Here is a 20,880-nt window from a genome sequence, read left to right as displayed (position 1 = left end):
CCCCAATGTGGAGGCCCACATAACTTGACCCTTTTAAAATCACCCACGTGATTCGACGCGTCCTCGCACAGTCCCACCGCTCTAGGCGCTTCACCACACCTCTCTTTCTCTCTCTCTCGTTCTCTCTCTCTCTCTCTTTCAATTTCTCTGCAGACTAAGCACAAACCCTAAGGACAGGTCCACCGCCACAGGGTAATGCGGCGCCGTATTGATCACCGTCTTCGGAGTAGAATAACGGCAATGGTGGAATTGTTATCCGGTACGGGCATAACTATCGTAAGTGATGATCAGCTTTGTTAATATATAGAGAGAAGAGTATAGAGGAAGGATTATCATTGACAAAGAGAAGAAAAAGGCAAAAAACAGAAGAAAAAAAAAACACAATTGAAGAAAGTTATATTTTTGGCGTAGTATGTGTGATTTGGTGGCCCGCACGGGTCGGCATCAGCAACGGTACGAGGCCGGTTGTCGCCTAGTCGCCGGGTATATTCCCTTTTTCTTTCACTTTCTTTTTCACCATATATATGTATTTGTACGTATCTATGCGATGCATGCATGTATGTATACAGTATGCGTGTGTTAGTATGAATGTATGATTGACATTGATTAATGTGCAGTGGCTTTTGTTTTTTTTTTTTGTGTGAAAGTCATTTTCAGACGGGGCAATGTATTGAAAATCGGTGTTGGTAACTAGTCTTTGACTTCCCGTCGAATGGTCTGTTATTAGTTATTTGCTAATTTTTTTGTTTTTGTTTTTTTGTATGGTGGTTTTTTGTGGTTTCTATTTGATTTTCTTTTTTAATGGTGGGGTTGGTGGGGATATGTGGATTGGAAAGAGGGTGTATGGATGTTTGATTTGAAGTATAAAAAACATCTCTTTTTGACCCAATTGAAGTTTAACTAGAAGTGAGCATAGGGAAATGTGGGCGGGAAAGGAGGGTGTATGGTTGTATGATTTATAGTAGAGAAAAGATCCTTTTTGACTCAATTGGGAATAGAAATGGAGAGATAATTATAAGTTCATTGGAGTTGAGCTTAGGGATTGTTCGGCACAGTTATTCTAACAATTTATCTTACTACTTACTAGTATGATTTTTTGAATGAGATGAGAAATGCTAGAGAGCCAAACAAACGAATCGAAAAAAATTTCCAAATTGACGGGCAAGGGTTTTTAAATTAAAGAAATACAATTCTCTTTTCCTTGTTTGCTACTCACGGTTTGCCATGTCAATTTTAGAAATTTTTCTGGCTTCATTTGTTTGGCTCCCTAGCACTTCTCTTTTTGCATTGTATTTACTATATGGTGATACTAGAAGAAGTTGGATGAGGGAATGTAGATACTGTCTGTGTGAGGAGCACTTGTTTTGTTCACCAAGAGAGAGAGGGAGAGAGATGTGCTTGCCTAAAGGGATAGTAGGATTAGGAATTTTTCCGTTAGTGGCATAACAAATAAACATATAATGGGGATGTGATTTGGGGAAATTAGGAAGGAGACGGACTCTAGGCTACTGGGACTATGGAACTGTAAGGATAGCCTTTTGAAATTATTTCAACGATGCGAGGTCAGGGTGTGATTCGACCGGTTTATACAAAAGGGGTTGTACAAAGCAAATTTTATAATGTGATTGAAGAGCTGATTATGGTGAGTGTATGACTTCCATGTGTGATGCTTAGTGCTGATGGAATCTCCAAGACAAGTTTTTGTATGTTATCCTCAATAATTTTTTTTGATAAGTAATGTTATCCTCAGTAATGATATATATTGATGTTTTAGTGAACATTATCCATTTTCATGTGATAATTTATGTGAAGTAGCTCTAATGAGTATGGACAAGATGTTGAAATGCACCAAGCACCTTATAATTGATTGAATCATACCTCATGATTGATGAGAGATGCCTATGTATGCATGGCGTATTTTTTGGAGATGAGTTTGGTTGCATGTAATGAGGCATATTGTGGCATGATATAGCTTGGTTTGATTGAGAAATTACCTGTTGAAGTTTCGAATCAAGCTTTATTATAAATTCTATGCAATTGGGATCGAGATTAGTGGCTGTCATCCTTAAGGATATTTGTAGAACTTTATTCTTATAGGTGGCGTGAAGAAGCTCATTCAGCAGATTTTTCTTTTCAGGTGTATTCCATTTAGGCTTAGAAGTTCAGACAAGAGTGGAAATGCGGATACTGAGAAGATTGTTGAGTTGCTTATGATTAACTCAACTAGCGGACCAGGACTTTTGTTTCCAAAGGTAATAAGTTTTTAAAGTTTTTCCCACCCTGAAATTTTACTTTGATGTGAACCTTCAGATATTTTTGGTTCACTTCTCTGCTAGCTTGTTTATTAAATATGATAGTCTGTCTCTCTCCATCGCTTTACATTTATGTGTGTGTGTGTGTGTGTTAGGATAAACAGATTGAAATTTAGGCCAATTGCAGCACAAAGTTTAATTTTCCAACGTTAGATTCATCAGGAAAGTTTGATTTCACTCCTTGGAGCTCTTCTTTTTAAATAGGTGAAACAAAACATGTACTGGAACCAATTTGCAGTCTTGGACTTCTTTGATCAAGTTGGTATGGGACTTCTTTGATGAAGTTGTTATGCTGACTTCCTTCTTCCTATTATCCTTATATTGTTTTTTAAGCTATTTGGTTAGTCTGGTTATTGCTTTATGTTCCCTGTCAAATCTTATTCTTTAAGGTTTGTTGCAGTTCTCTTTACTGGTAAATTACATGGATATTATAATTTATCCAAAAAAAAAATAAAAATTAATGGATAATGTTGTGTTCTCTTGGGGAATGTGAGAGGACTCCTTACCTTTTTAGCTTGCATGCCCTCTAACCTGTAGCTTTAATCCTATAGAAGGTTGTTCTGTTTGGAGGAAGGCATAAATTTCAAGTTTTCCAGCAATAGCTTATTGTTGAAATTTAAAACTGTACTTTTTCACGCCCCAAAAAATCATATGTCAAGTTGATTTATGTTATTTTAGGACTACAGGGATGGAGCATAGTGACCGATATCAATATGAAGGTTGATAGGATTGTTCATTTGGCTAGCATTAGGTCGTACAACTAGTTGCTTGCCCCTAAGTTATCACCAACCTTTTGGTCTAGTGATCTTTATGGATTAGGTTACAGTCCATTGCATTCTATGGAGATGGTATACTGGAATTGAGTAATGCCGATTAAACAGGTCTGTGAAGATTTATAATATGGTGTTCCATGCCACTTTTATTCTGCTTGGCAAACATTTTTTTTTTTAATTTTTTTTTTATGTTTCCAAATTGATGAAATGTGTGCTCTAGACGTGCTCTAATGAAATGGGATATATGATCCATTGCGATTTATTTTTCTTATGTTGGTGCATATCAATTGATTTGACATTAAGCTATAGTAGGAGTGGGTAGTGAGTGTACTTAGAATTCATACCTTGGTACACAGGTTGTCACACATGACTCAACAGATGCAAACAAGCATGCATATATGCTTCAATGTGCAATGCATTTTAAATTTTATGTTTACAAAAGCAAAAAACACAAAAAGCTTCTAATGAGAAATGTATAATAAAAATAATGAAAATGACATTATTAATATAAAGGTATAGTTTGTTTTTGAACTAACAATTAAATTTGGTTTTCTTTTATACACTTACAAAACTGAACCACAAAATTGAGATGATTTTATTTTTTAGAATTTCTTTATTTTCCTTTTCTGATAAGTAACAGATTTAGTTTTATTTTTGAAAAAATGTGTAAGAAAGTGCTGCAACCTTGTAACGAATAGAATTTCCTCATGGTTATTAAGTTTTCAAGAACTTATATTCGCCTGCTTTTAGTTCAGGATCAATTCATCAAATATTAAAAAAAAATCAAGTGGAATTCTATCATATTCTTCCATTATTTGAAAAGTTAGGATAGACTTTTAATTGGGAAGCAATGTTTTTGTCTTTTCAAATGAAATGCAAATTAGCCAGTTTTTGATTACTTGGAGATTTCTAGCTTGTGTGGTTTATCAATTTCTATTATGTGCTTTCCTCACCATCATTTAGAAAGTGTGGAGGTGATAAGAATTCACACTGTTTTTTCATGAATTTGTTCTTATCTCTTATAGGGAGGCTGGGAGAATGATGAAACTGTTCAAGAGGCTGCAGTTAGGGAAGCTATTGAAGAAGCTGGAGTTCGAGGGGATCTGATGGTAAATTTGTCTTCGTTAATTTCAGTCTTTTTTCCATTATACTTCTATGATATTGTTATAAACGCCCTCAGATTATTTTTCTTTGTCTTGATCCTTTGAAGTATTGAAGTTGATTTGATTGTTTCTGTTTTAAATGTTGCATTATAGCTTTTGAATAATTCTCCTATTTAACTTGGGATCCATTTGGAGAAACAACTATTGTGTATAAGTGCCTTGTTAGTCATTATGGTTGATATTTGATGCCGACATTTCAATACGGATCTACTTATGGTTGTTGTAATTATTATTTAATTTTTAGTGATTTTTAAAATAAAATATTTGGCATCCTAGATGCAGCAAACGCTGGCAAGTGCAACTACTAATGTAATCATGTGGTGTTGATGATTTTTATTGAAGTCCAGCGGAAAGGTAAAAATATTTTGCCAAAGAGCAATGTAACTTGTTCTGATATGACATCTTAAAAGATCTAAACAATCTTGGTAGGAGAGATAACATGAAGGATGAAGGGAGGAAGGAAAATGGAGAGCGGATGCTATTTTTGACTGGTTGCAATGAGGGAAAAGGGAAGGATGAGGTGTGGTGTCTCTCAGCCCTGGCCACACATCTTTTTTCTCCCAGAAGTGGGAGGAAATGAGACCTGAAATGGGGAAGGGATGAGGGATGTTTTGTTTTTACGTATCTTTTCCCCTATCCTTAAATATTTAAGGCATATGGGTGAATAAATTAGCCACTCCTTTCCTTTTCACTTCTCCAACATCACTAGAAAGTCAATACTCTTCTAATTGATATATGCATAGGGTTTAGGAGAGAACAATCATGGCGTGGTGGGAATATTAGATATTGTTAGCTACAATTTTCCTTATATTTAGTTTTACACAATTCTGCTGTTATCTTGTCCATATTTTGGAAAAATCTTTCCTTTTTGGGTATTTTCTCCTGCATTTATGAGGTCCCAAAAGTGTTCGATGCTCTTGATTGAACTACTTGGTTGCAAAACAAACTCTGGAGGCTGTAAACCTCAGTCTAGTCTTCTGATTCAGTTAACACATAAGATTTGGCTGTAAAGGAGGAGCAAGATTCTGGTAACATGTTGAGCCTTTACCATTTGAATTAGTTTATTTATAATTTAATAATGTATGTATGTGGCATCTTGTTTTATATCCTTTTCTTTTGTTGCCTATTGTCTCTAGAGCTGTGATCATGTGACCTCTAAATTACATTATTGTTAGACGTGAGGTTGGGATAGATTTTTCCAGCTGCTTCTTTGTCTTCTCATATAGGCCGAACTAAGCAAAACAACTGCTGTTAATGTTTCTTGGTTTCAGGATTTCCTGGGGTATTATGACTTTAAGAGTAAAACCCACCAAGATGAGTTCAGCCCAGAAGGTTTATGTAAAGCTGCGATGTTTGCTTTGTTTGTCAAGGAGGAGCTCGAGTCATGGCCAGAGATGAGCACCCGAACGAGAACTTGGTTAACTGTACCGGAGGCAGTGGATAGGTGCCGGCATTCATGGATGAGGGACGCCCTGGAGAATGGCTTCTCCAAATGGTATGCAGAGAGAGCGATGAATGCAGGGGAGGACATTTCTGAGCAACAGTGACTTGCTGGGTGTTGATAAAGTAAAGCTACGGCAAGTCTATGGCAGAATTGTTGTGAAGTGACAGAACACTAGCAATGAAATTGCTGTTCATGATGATATGGTTACCTCTTTTTTTTTTTCTTTTTTTTTTTATTCTAAGTTTTTTTTTTTTTTTTTTTTTCCTTGTGAGTTTACCTCTCTGACATTTTAATTCAGAGGGTATTCAATGTCATTTTAGCTTAAGTTTCAGCTTCCCTCCAGGATTTTCATTGATATATAACAGTTTCATTTACAAGCGAATCACATGTATTTTGGACACATTAGTTTAATAGACTAAGTTGAAGGAAAACTGTCCTTTGTGTAGATGGAGCTGCTAGATAAAACAGTTCAAATTATTGCGCTTAAATTTTACAGTGCTTTGTGCCTAAAGTTATCATTTTCTTTAACCCAGTTCTGCAGTCGACCTGAAGAGGCCACAAGGTTCTTCCCCCCTCCCTCCCCCCCCCCCCCCCCCCCCCCCCCCGCCCAGCTTATAAGTTGCCCTATTATCGTATCATGGGCTCTTGCACAAAAACTTTGAGGATAGGTAGCAATGAGAATGTTGCATAGTGGTGCAATTAGTGTGGATTAGAAATCTGAGAGCATAGTGGTGCAATTAGTGTGGATTAGAAATCTGAGAGCATAGTCTCCTAAACTTTTTGAGTTGTTAAAGTGGAGATTAAGTCTGTAGTATCATTTGGTGATGACAATTGTGTAGTCAGTGTAGAGGTTTCAAATGTTAATGTTAACTTTCAAGCCCCATGTGGACAAATTCATGTGAATTTGACACGAAATTAACAAGTTAGAGTTAAGAGCTTTGACCCGTTTAATTAAATAGGTCAAGTTAAAGTTGACTTATATTATCTTATACATGTACTTCTACATGACTTGAACCTGACACACGATATTTAAGATTAATAATTTTTGACACGACTCATGAATTCAACACGAAATTAGCATGTCTTTCCATGGTTAGAAGATATGATTTTCTTTTTTTTTTTTTTTTTCAAAGAAAGTTAGAGCTAGGGGGCTTGATCTATTTAATTAAATGTGTTAAATTATGGTTAATCTATGTAGTCTTATATCTATGTTTGACATGACCCAATCATAAATTGCCACCCCTTAATTTGTTCCATCAAAAGAAGATTTACTTTAGAAGTGAGCATTTGCATTAGTGAAAAAATTGGGGCCCTTGTTGTAATGACTTATCCAACTTTATTACGAGGCAAAGGAGAGAGAACGGGTGTGAATATTGCTTGCTGATGGAGCATATCCAAATGCCCAAGATGCTGAACATATATATGTCCAGTTGGTCCAGGTAAGAAAAGTAGTTCCCCTACATCTGAATCATTTGTTTATTGTTGCTAACTCATGGTTTTTGTGCGTATGAACCTTAGAAGCTTATACACCATATCATTTAATAATTTCAAGGATCACCAGATAAATTTGTAGCATAGAGAGTAGGGTAAGGGAAAGGGCAATAGACTTGTTTTCGGAGTAGACACCAAAAATTGATCATGTCTTTCATATTTCATACTCATTTTGTGAATTTTACTTAATTGATTAAAATAACAAAAAAAAAAATAGCGAGTACATTTTTACAAATAGTCGTCTTTTTTTTTAGTTGCCATCAAACTTTGCTTCAAATTTCACATCCGCTTTCATCGAGAAGTGCTAGCATCACATGTGTACCAATTTACTGAGAACACCAGCATCACCGCACATGTGATGTTACAGTCCATGATGGAAGTAGAATAATTTGCAAGCACTTCATTTGCTTCCTTTTTAATTCCACAACTACACCTAAAATCTTCTCCATTAAGTGATTCATCATCGTGTTCATTATATCCATAACCTTCTCTAAAATCTGCATGTCAGGTTTACCTTCGCCAAGACATTGAAAATGTAATTCTTGAAGTTGATGTGGATACCTTATGCCTTGGAGATGGAGATTTGTTCGATACTAGTTCATTCTCCATCCCAATTCTCAGTGCTGATATCCACCTAAAATGGCATTGATGTATTGGTCAAAAAAAATATAGATGCATATTCAATACACCATTAGTATAAACGTATAGAAGAATGTTAGACTTACAATTTTTTTTTTAAAAAAAATCTTATAAACTTATGTGGCACAACATAAATGAGAAAAAGTTGAATAATTTTTTTGAGAAGTTCAATTATGTTGTGCCAGTCAAAGCTAATATTTTCCAATTTACTTGCAAAATATAAATTGACTAGTAACAAAAGAAACCATTAATGACTTTGTCAATTATTTCAAGTATTCACCTTAATCAAACCCGGGTGATATCAATATAATATCTTGTTGGAACTTGTTGCAATAGGAACTAACAACTTCTCCCACACAAATAGTCAGCTTTTCCATATATGTCATCCTAAAATGAAAATTCAATTTACAAAAGGTTTAAACACTACAACATAAAAAACTAAGTAATAAGTCTATAAAATACCCAAAACCATACTCATCAGGAGAATATTTTCTTAAATGATAGAATTTTTTATGATATTACCTAGCTATTTTCCCAAAACCGAACATTCCCTACTCTTGATTTGTAGAAGAAAGCCGTTGAACAAGTGTACTTGTGGCTTGGAGCCCTTGACCAAGTGCATTTACGCTGTCAAAAGTTTAAATAGACCGAACATGAGTATTTGAGGGATGGATCTAATGAAGCAAGAATTAGGATCCTCTTCATTTTATTTGAACTTAATTATAGTGGAGGGGTATTTTTATTCCCTCAAAAAGTAAAAAGACAAAAATACATCTTCACTATAACTCGGTCAGATCTTTTCCGGTTAAAGTAAAAGAAGTAAATTTAACCATTAAATTAATATCTTAATAAAAGTCCCTCAAGTAATATTTGTGATGGTCTCTGAAATGTACTGCAACTTCCTCCGACAGCCAGGCTTTTTTTTTTTTCCTTCTTTTAGTGAGATGAGACTTGAGAGTGTGAAAGCATGGACAACCAAGTCATTTATACATGTCTGATCACACTTTCTCCTTCACGTGAAAATTTTCTCACAGTAACAGAATCATCGGTACAAATTTGACTAGTATTTTATCGCATTGATGGTTATTTAGTAATTATGCTTTCTTCCCCTATGCACGCGATGGGCGTGACTGAGATGAAGAGAGAGACTTATATCTGCAAAAACATGTCCTTTTGATTTTACAAAGAATCAAAGGTGTGTAACTAAAATCTGTCCTTTTGATTTTTTACTGTGGTTATCCGCATTTTATGTAATGAGCATTTTTTGTGTGTGCCTATTTTAGTTTATTGAGTTTTCTTTGGGTCTCTATTACGGCCTATCTTAAATGATTTTGAAAATAATTTGGACCGATTTTTAGAACTTGTTTTACTTTTTGTTAAACCGTAACGTTTTCAAAATATGTTGATTTTACATCACTTTTGCCTTTTTACCAAAGTAAATGAGTGAATTAAAAAAAAAAAAAAAAAAAAAAACTCTAAAGTAATGTAAACATAATATATACCTAAATCCAAAACGACATCATTTTGGTGAATTTATTAAATAAAAATGTATAATATATAAAGGCTATGCGAATGCGGTTATTAACCGTATTCATATACCCTAAAACCAACATCTGCATCCGTATGAGCGGATAGTAATTTTTGCTAACTACATTTGCATCTCCATATACAAATACCGGATACTTACCAATTGCAAATGTAGGGTTAATATCCGCCCATAATATATACACCCCTACCATTCTTTTGAACTAAAATCTATCATTCTCATTTATCATTCGGTAGTTGGAGCATTTGATGCGTTGCATGCAAATAAGTTGGCAGCCTTGCTTTTGGTTACTGTTTTTGCGACCTATTTCTAAGTCTTTGTTCCAAAATACACAGAATCAAGTTATCTTTTATCCATTTCCTATTTCGGTTTGTATTTACTGCACTTCGTCTTGGATATATTGCAAAAATTAGTAAATTTAAGGCAAGAAAATAAAGCTAAGACCAAAGTAAAAAATACTAGCCTTCCAACGCTCAACTGTCTTTTTCGGGTAGCCATCATAATTTGTATGTAGTCTTCCATATCAAAAGATACAGGTGACAAATTTCCTTTTATGAAAAAGGATAAAAAATCAAGCCCAAAGTATTAAATAAAAACAAAAAAGAAAAAAGATTCATTTGCAAAAAGGACGAAAAACATATATACATTGGATGGACATATTTTTATAGGGCGCGAAAGAGAAATACAAATCGGTTTGCAAGACTCAAAGAGTCTAACGTTGATCTGATAAGCTAACAAATAATTTTTTGAAGTCAACATTAGACTTGCCCTCCAATCCCAAAAAAATTTATACAACGCATCATTAGCCTTTGATACTGCCTATGTTCCTATCTCCAATGGCAAGTGTAAGGCAGAACAACTCCGCATCATTGAATGGGAGGCATCATTGAAGTGGAGGAAGACTCGTATCTTCATAGAGCCTATTAAATTCCATACTTACATTTTCAAGATATTGAAGGAGAGAAAACCTAAAATGTAGATTTCGAAGAATGCAGTAGTTTTAATGAGCAACATGATTAATCACATGATGGAGAGAATATTAAGTGCTACGTTGGAGATGATAAGCTAACAAATAATTTTTTGAAGTCAACGTTAGACTTGCCCTCCAATCCCAAAAATTTATACAGCGCATCATTAGCCTCCAACGCAAATTCGATGTCATGGCACCTGCTATATAAATTTTTGGGATTGGAGGGCAAGTCTAACGTTGACTTCAAAAAATTATTTGTTAGCTTATCATCTCCAACGCAGCACTTAATATTCTCTCCATCATGTGATTAATCATGTTGCTCATTAAAACTACTGCATTCTTCGAAATCTACATTTTAGGTTGTCTCTCCTTCAATATCTTGAAAATGTAGTATGAAATTTAATAGGCTCCATGAAGATACAAGTCTTACTCCATTTCAATGATGCCTCTCCTTCAATGATGCGGAGTTGTTCTGCCTTGCACTTGCCATTGGAGATGCTGCCAATTTTTTCTCCATCCTCTTGAAGAAGAAGATGCAGAGTTGTTCACCCTTGCACTTGCCGCCATCGGAGATGCTGCCAATTCTTTCTCCATCACGATGCTATCATCCACCTGCAATGACATGCACGTATTGGTCAAGAAAATACAGAGGCATATATACAATGCTTCATTATTAGTATAAATCTATAACTAAGCACCCCGAAAGTTAAGAAAGTAGACATCGAGAAAAAAGCTACTCAACTGGAGTTGGTTCGAGAAACCAATAGCGTTCAATTTTCTAGTAGTCCTGAAAAAAATGTCAACCATTATCAATATAGATCGTAATAAATTGACAAGTAACCCCTCCCAAAAAAGAAAAATATTAATGACCTACTTGATTATTTTAAGTGCTTCATGAACCGAGCGATCGTCACCGCTAACGATCGAATCTCGAGCTCAATCCGCTCCTCATTGATGAAGGCCTCTTGTACTGAGTAAACTGACATGAATTTAAAATACATGTACTTGTCACATGCATTTTTGCATGCAATTCTTATATGCATCTTGAACACATGTTAACTCAAAAGATTAGGTTGGAAGATATTTCTCCAACCACTTTAAAGAAAAACTTTGTACTTATACAAATTCTTGAGTATTGAGCATAAAAATAAATTACACTGCCAAAGTTATAATATATTTACAACTAAGACTCATAGTACAATACAATAGAAATTGGTAATATGACAGAACAAAAGATCTGCTTGTCCAAACAAACATTTAATTTTGAACCTCGTACGTGAGCAATTATAGAACTGAAATCTCATAAACATTCTAGCCCAAGTTTTTCGGAAAAGATCCATTTAGTACATTTAGGAGGACAATATTGTCCATTTACTTTTTTGGGTAAAGTATTTTGGACAAATATGCCCTCCTAATTGCACTAAAGGGGTGCTCTCCATTTTCAAGTGAAATGGAGAGGATCCGTTTCTAAGTTTTTTCTTCAAATAAGTGCTGAGGCTGTTCAAATTTGGAAATCATGAGATAATATGCACCAGTAGTGTTGTTCATAAATGATCTGTTGCATTCAAACTCTCAAAGTATAGGCAACCATAAGCCAATGAAGCGACAAAGAAATTGATCCACTCAAGATGATTCCATACAACATAGGGGATGATGACACATCATCTTGCAATGAAGCATACATGGATTTATGTCTCCCTCTTCTAAATTCTTTCATTATCATCAGGGAACAAGTATGGGTTGGTGCCAAGCCTCCAAAAAGAGACTATATATATTTATATACTTATGTATTTATATAAGTTTGTTCCCCAAAATTACAAATCCTAGGTCTACCTCTGGCTGCAACCAGATGGCTTCACTCTGTTGTGTAATTTCCAAAAAGTCGGTGGTATATAGGTTAATGAAAACTCATGATTGCCAAATAAATGGCCAATTCTGAGATAACTGGTTTCCAATTGCAGTAGATAAAAATAATAATGATAATAATTAAAAATAAGAAAAAAAATTGCAGTAGTTTTGAAGATGCGGAATGAGCCTTGTGGTAAATGTCAGCAGGAGCTTGATCTTATGTAGTCAATGGTCATATTGAAAAGAATTCTGACATTGGCTGAAGGTTTTAATGGAAAGATGCATAGCTGGACTTACCCTGGCATTCTTAATCTTTCCGAGCAGGCATTTATCCATGTGTTTGTAAGTTCTCATCTAGTTAAGAAGATCAAGAAACGCCATCATCCTCATTTAAAAGAAAAGGGCTGTTGATATAAGGTTGATATCCAGCATCCATCATATTATTTACCAGCTTTCCAACCACTTGATATATCTCCCATATCTGACAATGGACCCTATCTTTAGCTACAAACTCATGTCTCACATTCCTCACCTCAATCCAACTATAAGCTGCTTCATTCCTCAAACCTCTCTCGTCCATGAGCCTTCTCACTCTATCGGCATCACCCCATCTACCAGCTGCAGCATAAATGTTTGATAGCATAACAAATCTTGCAGCATTGTTGGGTTCCAACTCAAACAGAGCTTCTGCAGCTCTTCTAGCAAGATCCAAATTCCCATGGACTCGACAAGAACCCAGTAGTGCACCCCACATCCCCACATGATCTGAACCATTATTAGGAGCTTTCTTAATTAACTCCACTGCTACATCAAGTCTGTTGTTCCTCCCAAGCAAATCAATCAATATTGCATAGTGATTGGGTCTTGGATTTACATCATAATCCTTCTGCATCGAGTCAAGAATTTGGATTGCTTCAGATAGTAGACCAGTGTGGCTGCAGGCAGATAGCACCCCCAAAAATGTGACAGGATTTGGTTTTATCTTTGCTTCCATCATTCTCTGAAATAGAACAAGTGACTTCTCCCCAAGTCCATTCTGAGCAAATCCAGTTATTAATGAGTTCCAAGAGACGATGTCCTTTTCAGGCATCAAATCAAACAATGTTTTAGCAGATTTCATGTCTCCACACTTGCAATACATGTCAATTAAAGCATTAAACATGAACACATTAAACAAGTTGCTACTAGTACTCCTTCGAATGATGAGCCCATGAATCTGTTTACCTCTTTGAACAAGTGCTAAATCCGCACAAGCACTTAAAACACTAACAAAAGTATGAGCGGCAGGCCAGACACCTTCTTCCAGCATTTGCTGAAAGAGAACCAATGCTTCAGTCCCATGCCCATTTTGTGTAAAGCCTGCGACCAAAGCAGTCCAAGAGACCGTGTTCTTAACGGGCATTTCATTAAATAACCGACAAGCATCATCAAGTCTAGATGCCTGAGCAAAAGCAACAACCATTGAAGTCCACGACACAACATCCCTCACCGGCATTCGACTAAAAATAGAATATGAGGTATCGGGTTCACCACATTTTCCATAAGCATCAACCAAGGCATTATGAATAATCATATTAAACTCCAAGCCCATAATAATTGCCGCCCCATGAACTTGACCCAACACTGCTAAAGCACCCAAACGAGCACAAGCACCCACTATACTGACTAGCGTGAATTCATCCATGATTAGACACTCGCACTCTTTTTGCATTTGTAGAAAGAAACTAATAGATTCTTTATGAAACCCATGATGGGTAAAACCAGAAATCAATGAGTTATAGCTAACGAGGTTTGGTTTCGGCATTTCTTCAAACAGTTTATGAGCTTTACTGAATATGCCTGTTCCAGAGTACATAGAGATCATAATGTTCCAAGAAGGAGCGGTTTTAATGGGAAGGTCATCAAAGGTCTTTTGGGCACTTTCTGTGGAGTTGCATTTGGAGTACATGTCTATGAGCCCGTTGGTTAGGAAGGGGTTGAAGGAGAGCGCTGTTTTGATAAGGTGTGAGTGCATGGCCATGCCTAGTTTTAAATTCTTGGTCTTCATGCATCTTGCAATGGATGATGCGTATTGATCTACGGCTGAGATGATATCACTAGGGAGCATGACCAATGTCTTGATCAACAGCTGGACGGAACATGACCGTTGATGGAACTCCTATTCCAGAACAGCTAGTCTTTTCCGATGAAGAAGACGCGTATATATATAAGTAGGCGGGTCAGGTCGGGTCGGTGTCCTCTGTTCGGGTCAGATCGGTCGGGTAATGCCCAGCCAACTTTGCTGAGCGTGAGAGACTACGGACAGAATTTTATGATATGACCTCTTTTCCCAAAACCGCCCATTCCCCGCTATTGATTTGTAGAAGAAAGGCTTCGTACATGTGCATCTGTTGCTTGGAGCCGTTGAACAAGTGGATCTGGGCTGTAGGAGGTTTAAATAGAGGGAGCATGAGTATTTAAGAAATTGAATCATTTAATTAAAATTTCAATAAAAGCCTCTCAAGTAATATTTGTTATAATATAGATAAATAAATAAAGGTTTGTAAGAAAAAAAAAAAAAGAATTATGTCTTTTGGAAAATGAATTATGTCTTTTGAAAAATGAATTATGTCTTTTGGAAAATGAAAAAAAAAAGAAAAAAGAAAAAGAAGAAGAATTATGTCTTTTAAAAAAGAACTATCATAATTGATAAAATATTTGTAACATATATATATATATACAAAATTTGTAAATAGTCTGAGGTTTACTTTGCCCTCACACCAATCCAAGATTTTTGGCATTAATAAATACATATTTTTAATTATCCAAAGGGTAAATACATATATATATTTTTTTAATATTTTACCTTGTGAAAAAAATGGGGACTAATTAATTTTTGATTTGGTACTTTTTCTACGAAACTAGATATGCCCTTGATCTAGAGAGCCAAGGGAATTATAAAAGCTTTTATTTTATTTTAGTTTTAGTAGTTTAATTATACAATCAATAAATTAGTTTTAGTTTTAGTAGATATGCGCTTCATTGCACATGGACTTGTAGCATTACTCTGTTTTTGAAAGAGTAATTCTTCTTGCATCTTTCAAAAAATGAGGTGGCTTTTAAAATTACTATTTGATCAAAATTCAATAATAATCAATTACAAGTACAATAGTGATTTTAAAAGCCACATCATCCTCAGAGGGACACAAGAGTGACACAAGATAGACTTATAACATTACTTCTTTTGAAAGGGGAAAATTGGAAAAGTGGTATTTTTGTTTATTGTTTTTTATTTTATTTTTCAGAATAAGATCTTGTGCTTTCATGGTTATTGTATTTAGTGTTTTTAGATGATGTATCAACATTATATTGGTGGCTGTAACCGTAAGGTATTATAGTCCATCCTAGTAGGAGGGGCTCTAGAAATAAAAAAATAAAAAAAACTCAAACTAGGTCAAGTAAATGGGTTTGAAACCCTACCCGAAACCCCGGATTTTGACCCATTACCCTTAAGACTCTTTAGCCAAAGGTCCTTAGTCCTTAGTCCTTTTTTTATTTTTGTTGTGGTTGTGGAATGAATATGAAAAAACCAATCAATATTTTAACAAGTAAGGAACAAACACAACAAGAACACAAGAATGCTAGATGTGTTAAGTTATATTAAAAATCTAAGTGAAATTTTCTATTTTCTTGTTTTCAACCTTTTTTTCCTTGGTTAATTTTATTGAGAAGGTATTTCTCTATTTCTTGAGCTAAATGGTTACAAAGATCTATGAATTTGAAGAATTTTTTATCGTTTAGAGAATTTTATTCCCTAACAACTAGATTAGTCATGGAGGGATATTTGTTAATCACGAAGCTTTATCTTGATTTCTTATGTTTTAAAACCAGAGTAATATAATTCCCAAACAAAAAGGAAACAAAGACCCACAAAAGCTAAGACCCAAGGAGCCACGTAGAGTCTTGTCCTTGATCTTGGGCTTGAGCCTAAATCTAAAGGCCTGCAATCTCATACCCTTATGGCGCCCAACCTGTATGAGACACCCAATGAGCTTCTGTAGCCCAACGGCCCATGACCCATAACCCAAACCCTAATAATATATTCTCTCCAGTTTTGCCCTTTGCATTTTGCAACGCCCCATCTCAAATTTCAAACCGTTGCTCCCTCCAACCCTCAATGTCAACCTATCTTCCTGAGGAATTGGTGCTGAATATACTGAGCAGGCTGCTCCCAAAATCCCTATTCCGATTCAGGTGCGTTTCCAAATTTTGGCATACTCTCATTGGAAATCCTGATTTCTTTACCCCAAATTCTCTCAACCGATCTATTCTCGGAGACCCCGATCGTTCTGCTCCTCTCCTTCTCGTCACAGATGAACACTCAATAGACTTTCCATATAAGCGTATTTTTTATTTCCTCTCTGGCGAGACCCTGGATTGCCAGTCTCAAATTATTCTCAAGTTCAATTCTCTGTATGAAGAGTTTAAGATTGTGGCTTCCTGTAATGGTTTACTGTGTCTCCACCAACACGTCCATGACAAAATCTATCTTTGGAACCCCGCAACTTCAAAAGCTTTAAAGGCTCTCCCGCCCCTCCGACGCGCGGGCTTGAAAATCGAGTTTGGTGTCTTTCTGTTCACCGTCGGATTCGGTTTCGACAGGAGATCCAACGACTTCAAGGTGCTGAGGATTTGTTACATTTTTGATAACGGCGATTGCGTACAACAAGTGGAAGTGTACCGCCTGAGCACTAGGAGATGGAGACGGCTTGACCTGCCCGACCCGTTTGCTGAATTTTACCTATGCGAGCTGGAATCCGCACGTCCAAATTTTCTTACCACTGTGTCAGATGGCGTTTTTTTCTGGTGGGTGATGCCCGCTATACATAAAGAGGAAATTGTTGCTTTTGACTTTGGCGACGAGTTGTTCCGAACGACGCCGCTTCCGGATGGTGTACATTTTTCAGATTTCACTTCCGTTAATTTTACGGTGTTAAATGGGTGCGTTGCTATAGTGGGTTTCCCTCATCAAAGAAAGCGTTTGCGCCGGGAAACACGCACTACTCAATGTTTGGTTATATGGGTTTTGTTTGAATTTGGTGCGGAGGAGTCGTGGACTAAACTCATCAATCTTCCACTTTTGCTAGACTACCCGGAAAGGCCCTTAGGATTTTTTAGAAACAGAGAGTTGTTTATGCAGAATGCGGAGGGACAGCTGGTCTTATACGATCTGTTAACCCATTCAAAGAAGGATGCTCCTCAAATTTACGGGAAGAGCAATAGAGGTAAAAGATTGTTGCGAGTTTTTCCCCTACACGAATTTGATGAGTTGGGAATGGATGGAGCTCGACCGCCCTAAGGTATGTCTCAATTCCATGTCCTTTTGCTTGTTTTTGTTTCTAATCATTATATTTTGCATATGCTTTGTCATAAATCTGACCGTAGCTAAGATCACCCTATGCAATGACAAAATCTTTGAACTTTGCTTGATACATGTACTCCAATTTTTCTGAAGTCTATTTATTGAATCAACTCAAATCATTGGTGAGGATGATTGAAATAGGAAGTTCATGAAGTTTATTTGTCAATTACTGCCCTAGATGACTAACCTCAATCTTTTAAAAAACTAATATGCTAATGAATTGTGAAGTGATGCTACTTTTTGTACTTGTTAATACCACATAAACCATTAGGAACTAATGGCCACGTTTGCCAACAGCCCGGAACGGTACTGTTCAAACTACAGTATCATTCTGATATGTGCAGCAAAAAGTTCAATATTAATTTTTTTTTTTTTTTTTAAAGCAAAATATTAAAAAAAAAAAAATGGAAGAGAAAGATCGGGGTGGTTCCAGCTACCCCTGGCCAAAATGGGGTGGCCAGACCACCCCATTTTTGGCCAAGGGGGTGGCTCCCTGGCCGATCTGGGCGGCCACCCCCTTGGCCAAAAAAAAAAAAAAAAAAAGGGATTGGGTGCATTTGGAGGTGGCCGGACCACCCCCAAGGGGCTGGGGTAGTTTTGGCCACCCCATACTGGCCGTATGGGGTGGCCGAAACCACGCCCAGCCCCTTGGGGGTGGTCCGGCCACCCCCCAATGCTCCCCCCCGTTTTTTTTTTTTGGCCTTTTGGGGGTGGCCGGACCACCCCCTTGGCCATGGGGGTGGTTCGACCACTCCCAGATTGGCCAGGGGGTGGCTGGCTTGGCCAAAATGGGGTGGCCGATCTTTCTCCTCTTTTTTTTTTTTAATATTTTGCTTTAAAACAAAAAATAATAATATTAAAAAGTACACTTTTTGCTGCACATATCAGAATGGTACTGTAGTTAAAATGAAACGGTTCCAACTACAGTACCGTTCCGGGCAATTGGCAAACGGCAAACGGGGCCAATATGACTAGTGTTGGTGTGTTTTCTGACCTGTGGGCTGATTCACAATTGTAAATGTTAATCCCCATGTCCCCCTGTATCCATAGTTTAGGGGTGGTGCTAGCAGGGCCAGGCAGTACGTGTCAGCAAAAGTGTGGTGTTTGTATTCCTCAAGCCAAGGAGTTGATGGGACATTAGACCGACAGGCGCATTGTGATCGTACCGCTGAATTTTAGATAATTCAAATATAGGCTTTAAATGTGTGATCAATTAATGACAATGCCTTTAGGAACTACGATGACAGATGGGATCTGTGTGGCGATCGTGACAGATGATAGGGTCCGATCTCTTATTGATGGTGTCCCCTTGTTGGCTAAACTCGATTCGGGGGCTAGATCAGTGATCGAGCCTTGAATTAGCGAGTGTTGTCCCCGATCGCGGGTGGGCTTTAACTGGCTGGCTTCTTTGTTAGCAATTTGGGCTGATCATGAAGCTTTACCTTGATTTCTTTTGTTTTCAAACCAGAGTAATATAATCAGACAAACGAAAATGTTTCATGAAGCTTTTAGATATTTTTACCTTTTTAAGAGTAGATATCATTAACTGTTATCTTCATAATATATGGCACCTAGTTGGTAATGTTGGCAACTATGTCACTTGATGCTTGAAAGCTAAGGGAAGAAAAAAAAGATGAAAAAGATTGTTTATCTACTGCTACATCCCTTGAGAGCGAAACTGAAAATTATTCTCATATATATTTCTTTATTTCAAGGAAAAATTATAGTTTATCCCTTCAAAATTGAGCCAAAGTTTCAATTTTTGCAATCCACTCTTACAAAGTTTCAATTTTTTTCAATTCGACCAATATTATTCCAAAATTCTCATATTGTCCCTAATTTTTATTTTTTTTATGTTTATTTTTTATGAAAAATAAATAATTTGGGCTGCAAAAATGGCCAGATGGCCAAAAGGGGTGGCTACGGTCACCCTGAATTTTTTTATAAAAAATAATAAAAAAAAAAAATTAAGGGCAATATGGGAAGTTTTGGATATAATTGGTCAAATTGCAAAAATTTGGAACTTTGGGGGGGTGGATTGCAAAAATTGAAACTTTGGTGTTCGAATTAAAAAACGCTGTCAACTTTGGGGGGGGTAAACTGTAATTTTCTTTTATTTCAATTTCCCTAACACAAGCATCATTGAGTTGAAAACCTTACAATTGTTGGACATATACATAATATTTCTCATGATGATCTTCACTGACTTTGCTTGCATCCTTTGTTCAACAGATGCGTTAGGAGTATTATTGGACGTTTGGAAAATATGAAGAAGGTGCTTGTTAGAGTAATTCACAGCAATGTTTTTATTAAATTATTAATAAGATGCATCTTATCAATGTATTTTTATTTAATTATTTCTCTTTCAATTGAAGTAAACTATTTTTGAATACTAAAATCGCTCAGCTATATATGGCCGGTTACCTCCCCTCATCATACTATTATAGTTTAATTGCTAGGATGAGCCAGCCAACTTTTGATTGTACTTCCTTTCTACTTCACTCCTTGTTAGCTTGCGATCTTCTTCATTTAAGAAAAACACATTGGGGCTTTGAATAAACTACTCATGTAATTTGTTACCTTATCATGTCAATGTTAGAGACTCATCTAAATCTTTGAATCTTGCAAACTGATGGTATTTGCAAATCAACCATTTTTTTTTTTTTTTTTTTTTTTTTGACTTTGGGCTTGATTTCTATCATTCTCATAGAAGGAAATTGGTCACTTATGTCAGCTGCTTTGATATAAAAGACTACATACAAATTATGATCGCTACCCCAACAAGACAATGAGTGTTGGAGGACAAGTATTTTTTACTTTGGGCTTGGCTTTATTTTTATGCCTTAAATTTATTAATTTTGGCAAACAATACCATAATTGTTGTGCACCCCGTTAGATCAGTAGAATAAAATCTAGACCATGGAATGTTTTCTTTTCATTTCACTTGAAATGGACAATCCTATTCCGTCAAGTTTTCTCTGTTTTGTATTTTGGAATCTTTATGACTGTAGGGAGCTTTATTTGAATAGAGCTTGTGAGGGAACAAGATCCTCTCCAATTCATTATGGACTGGAGAATATTCAGTTCATGGCTAGGATTTCATCTCAGAAATCTTATAGCCACAAATGGGACACATATCCCACTAATAAAAATAATAATAAAATATTATTTTAAATTAAAAAAAATTAATAAATTTTTTTTTTAAAAAAAGGGGTGGTGGCCAATCACCCCCCCTTTTTTTTTTTTTTTCCTTAATTTTTTTATTAATTTAAAATAATATTTTATTATTATTT

The 20,880-nt window shown here is 36.1% G+C and overlaps 3 protein-coding genes across 5 annotated transcripts; 2 read left to right on the top strand and 1 right to left on the bottom strand.

Annotated features, from left to right (window-relative positions):
* Window positions 1–60: 60 nt before the first annotated feature.
* On the top strand, window positions 61–6,165 carry NUDT16 (nudix hydrolase homolog 16). The gene is made up of 4 exons (XM_059577487.2): window positions 61–483; window positions 2,138–2,252; window positions 4,111–4,194; window positions 5,520–6,165. Exons 1-4 carry the CDS (start codon window positions 413–415, stop codon window positions 5,793–5,795), a joined length of 546 nt encoding a protein of 181 aa, XP_059433470.1. The 5' UTR covers window positions 61–412; the 3' UTR covers window positions 5,796–6,165.
* Window positions 6,166–10,008: 3,843 nt separating this feature from the next.
* LOC132164702 (pentatricopeptide repeat-containing protein At2g21090) lies at window positions 10,009–14,592 on the bottom strand. 2 transcript variants are annotated; one of them, XR_009438409.2, is made up of 3 exons: window positions 14,508–14,592; window positions 11,081–11,125; window positions 10,009–10,950 (listed from the first exon to the last, which is right to left on the bottom strand). XR_009438409.2 is itself a non-coding variant. In XM_059575257.2 (3 exons), exon 1 carries the CDS (start codon window positions 14,291–14,293, stop codon window positions 12,554–12,556), a length of 1,740 nt encoding a protein of 579 aa, XP_059431240.1. In that variant the 5' UTR covers window positions 14,294–14,343; the 3' UTR covers window positions 10,009–10,950; window positions 11,081–11,125; window positions 12,484–12,553. The 2 variants fall into 2 exon arrangements, 1 of the variants encoding a protein (XP_059431240.1); XM_059575257.2 differs by lacking the exon at window positions 14,508–14,592 and adding an exon at window positions 12,484–14,343.
* A 1,721-nt stretch (window positions 14,593–16,313) lies between these two features.
* Window positions 16,314–20,176, top strand: LOC132167068 (F-box/kelch-repeat protein At3g06240-like). 2 transcript variants are annotated; one of them, XM_059577961.2, is made up of 2 exons: window positions 16,314–17,525; window positions 19,820–20,176. In XM_059577961.2, the coding sequence occupies exon 1, from the start codon at window positions 16,343–16,345 to the stop codon at window positions 17,522–17,524; it is 1,182 nt and encodes a 393-aa protein (XP_059433944.2). In that variant the 5' UTR covers window positions 16,314–16,342; the 3' UTR covers window position 17,525; window positions 19,820–20,176. The 2 variants fall into 2 exon arrangements, with proteins under 2 accessions (XP_059433944.2, XP_088369908.1); XM_088513782.1 differs by lacking the exon at window positions 19,820–20,176 and adding an exon at window positions 18,638–19,309.
* Window positions 20,177–20,880: the final 704 nt, after the last annotated feature.

The sequence above is a fragment of the Corylus avellana genome, chromosome 2, assembly GCF_965113065.1.
Source record: "Corylus avellana chromosome 2, dhCorAvel1.hap1.2, whole genome shotgun sequence".
In the NCBI taxonomy this organism is placed as follows: domain Eukaryota; kingdom Viridiplantae; phylum Streptophyta; class Magnoliopsida; order Fagales; family Betulaceae; genus Corylus; species Corylus avellana.
Note: the sequence above shows the minus strand (reverse complement) of the source record. Positions and strands in the feature narration are given on the sequence as shown.

Excerpts from the sequence above, each read along its gene's own strand:
- LOC132167068 (XM_059577961.2), top strand. The coding sequence starts at position 16,343 with ATGTCAACCTATCTTCCTGAGGAATTGGTGCTGAATATACTGAGCAGG.
- LOC132164702 (XM_059575257.2), bottom strand. The coding sequence starts at position 14,293 with ATGCTCCCTAGTGATATCATCTCAGCCGTAGATCAATACGCATCATCC.
- NUDT16 (XM_059577487.2), top strand. The coding sequence starts at position 413 with ATGTGTGATTTGGTGGCCCGCACGGGTCGGCATCAGCAACGGTACGAG. Across the intron at positions 2,253-4,110 it reads CAGGACTTTTGTTTCCAAAG|GGAGGCTGGGAGAATGATGA; the intron begins GTAATAAGTTTT and ends TATCTCTTATAG. Across the intron at positions 4,195-5,519 it reads GAGTTCGAGGGGATCTGATG|GATTTCCTGGGGTATTATGA; the intron begins GTAAATTTGTCT and ends TCTTGGTTTCAG.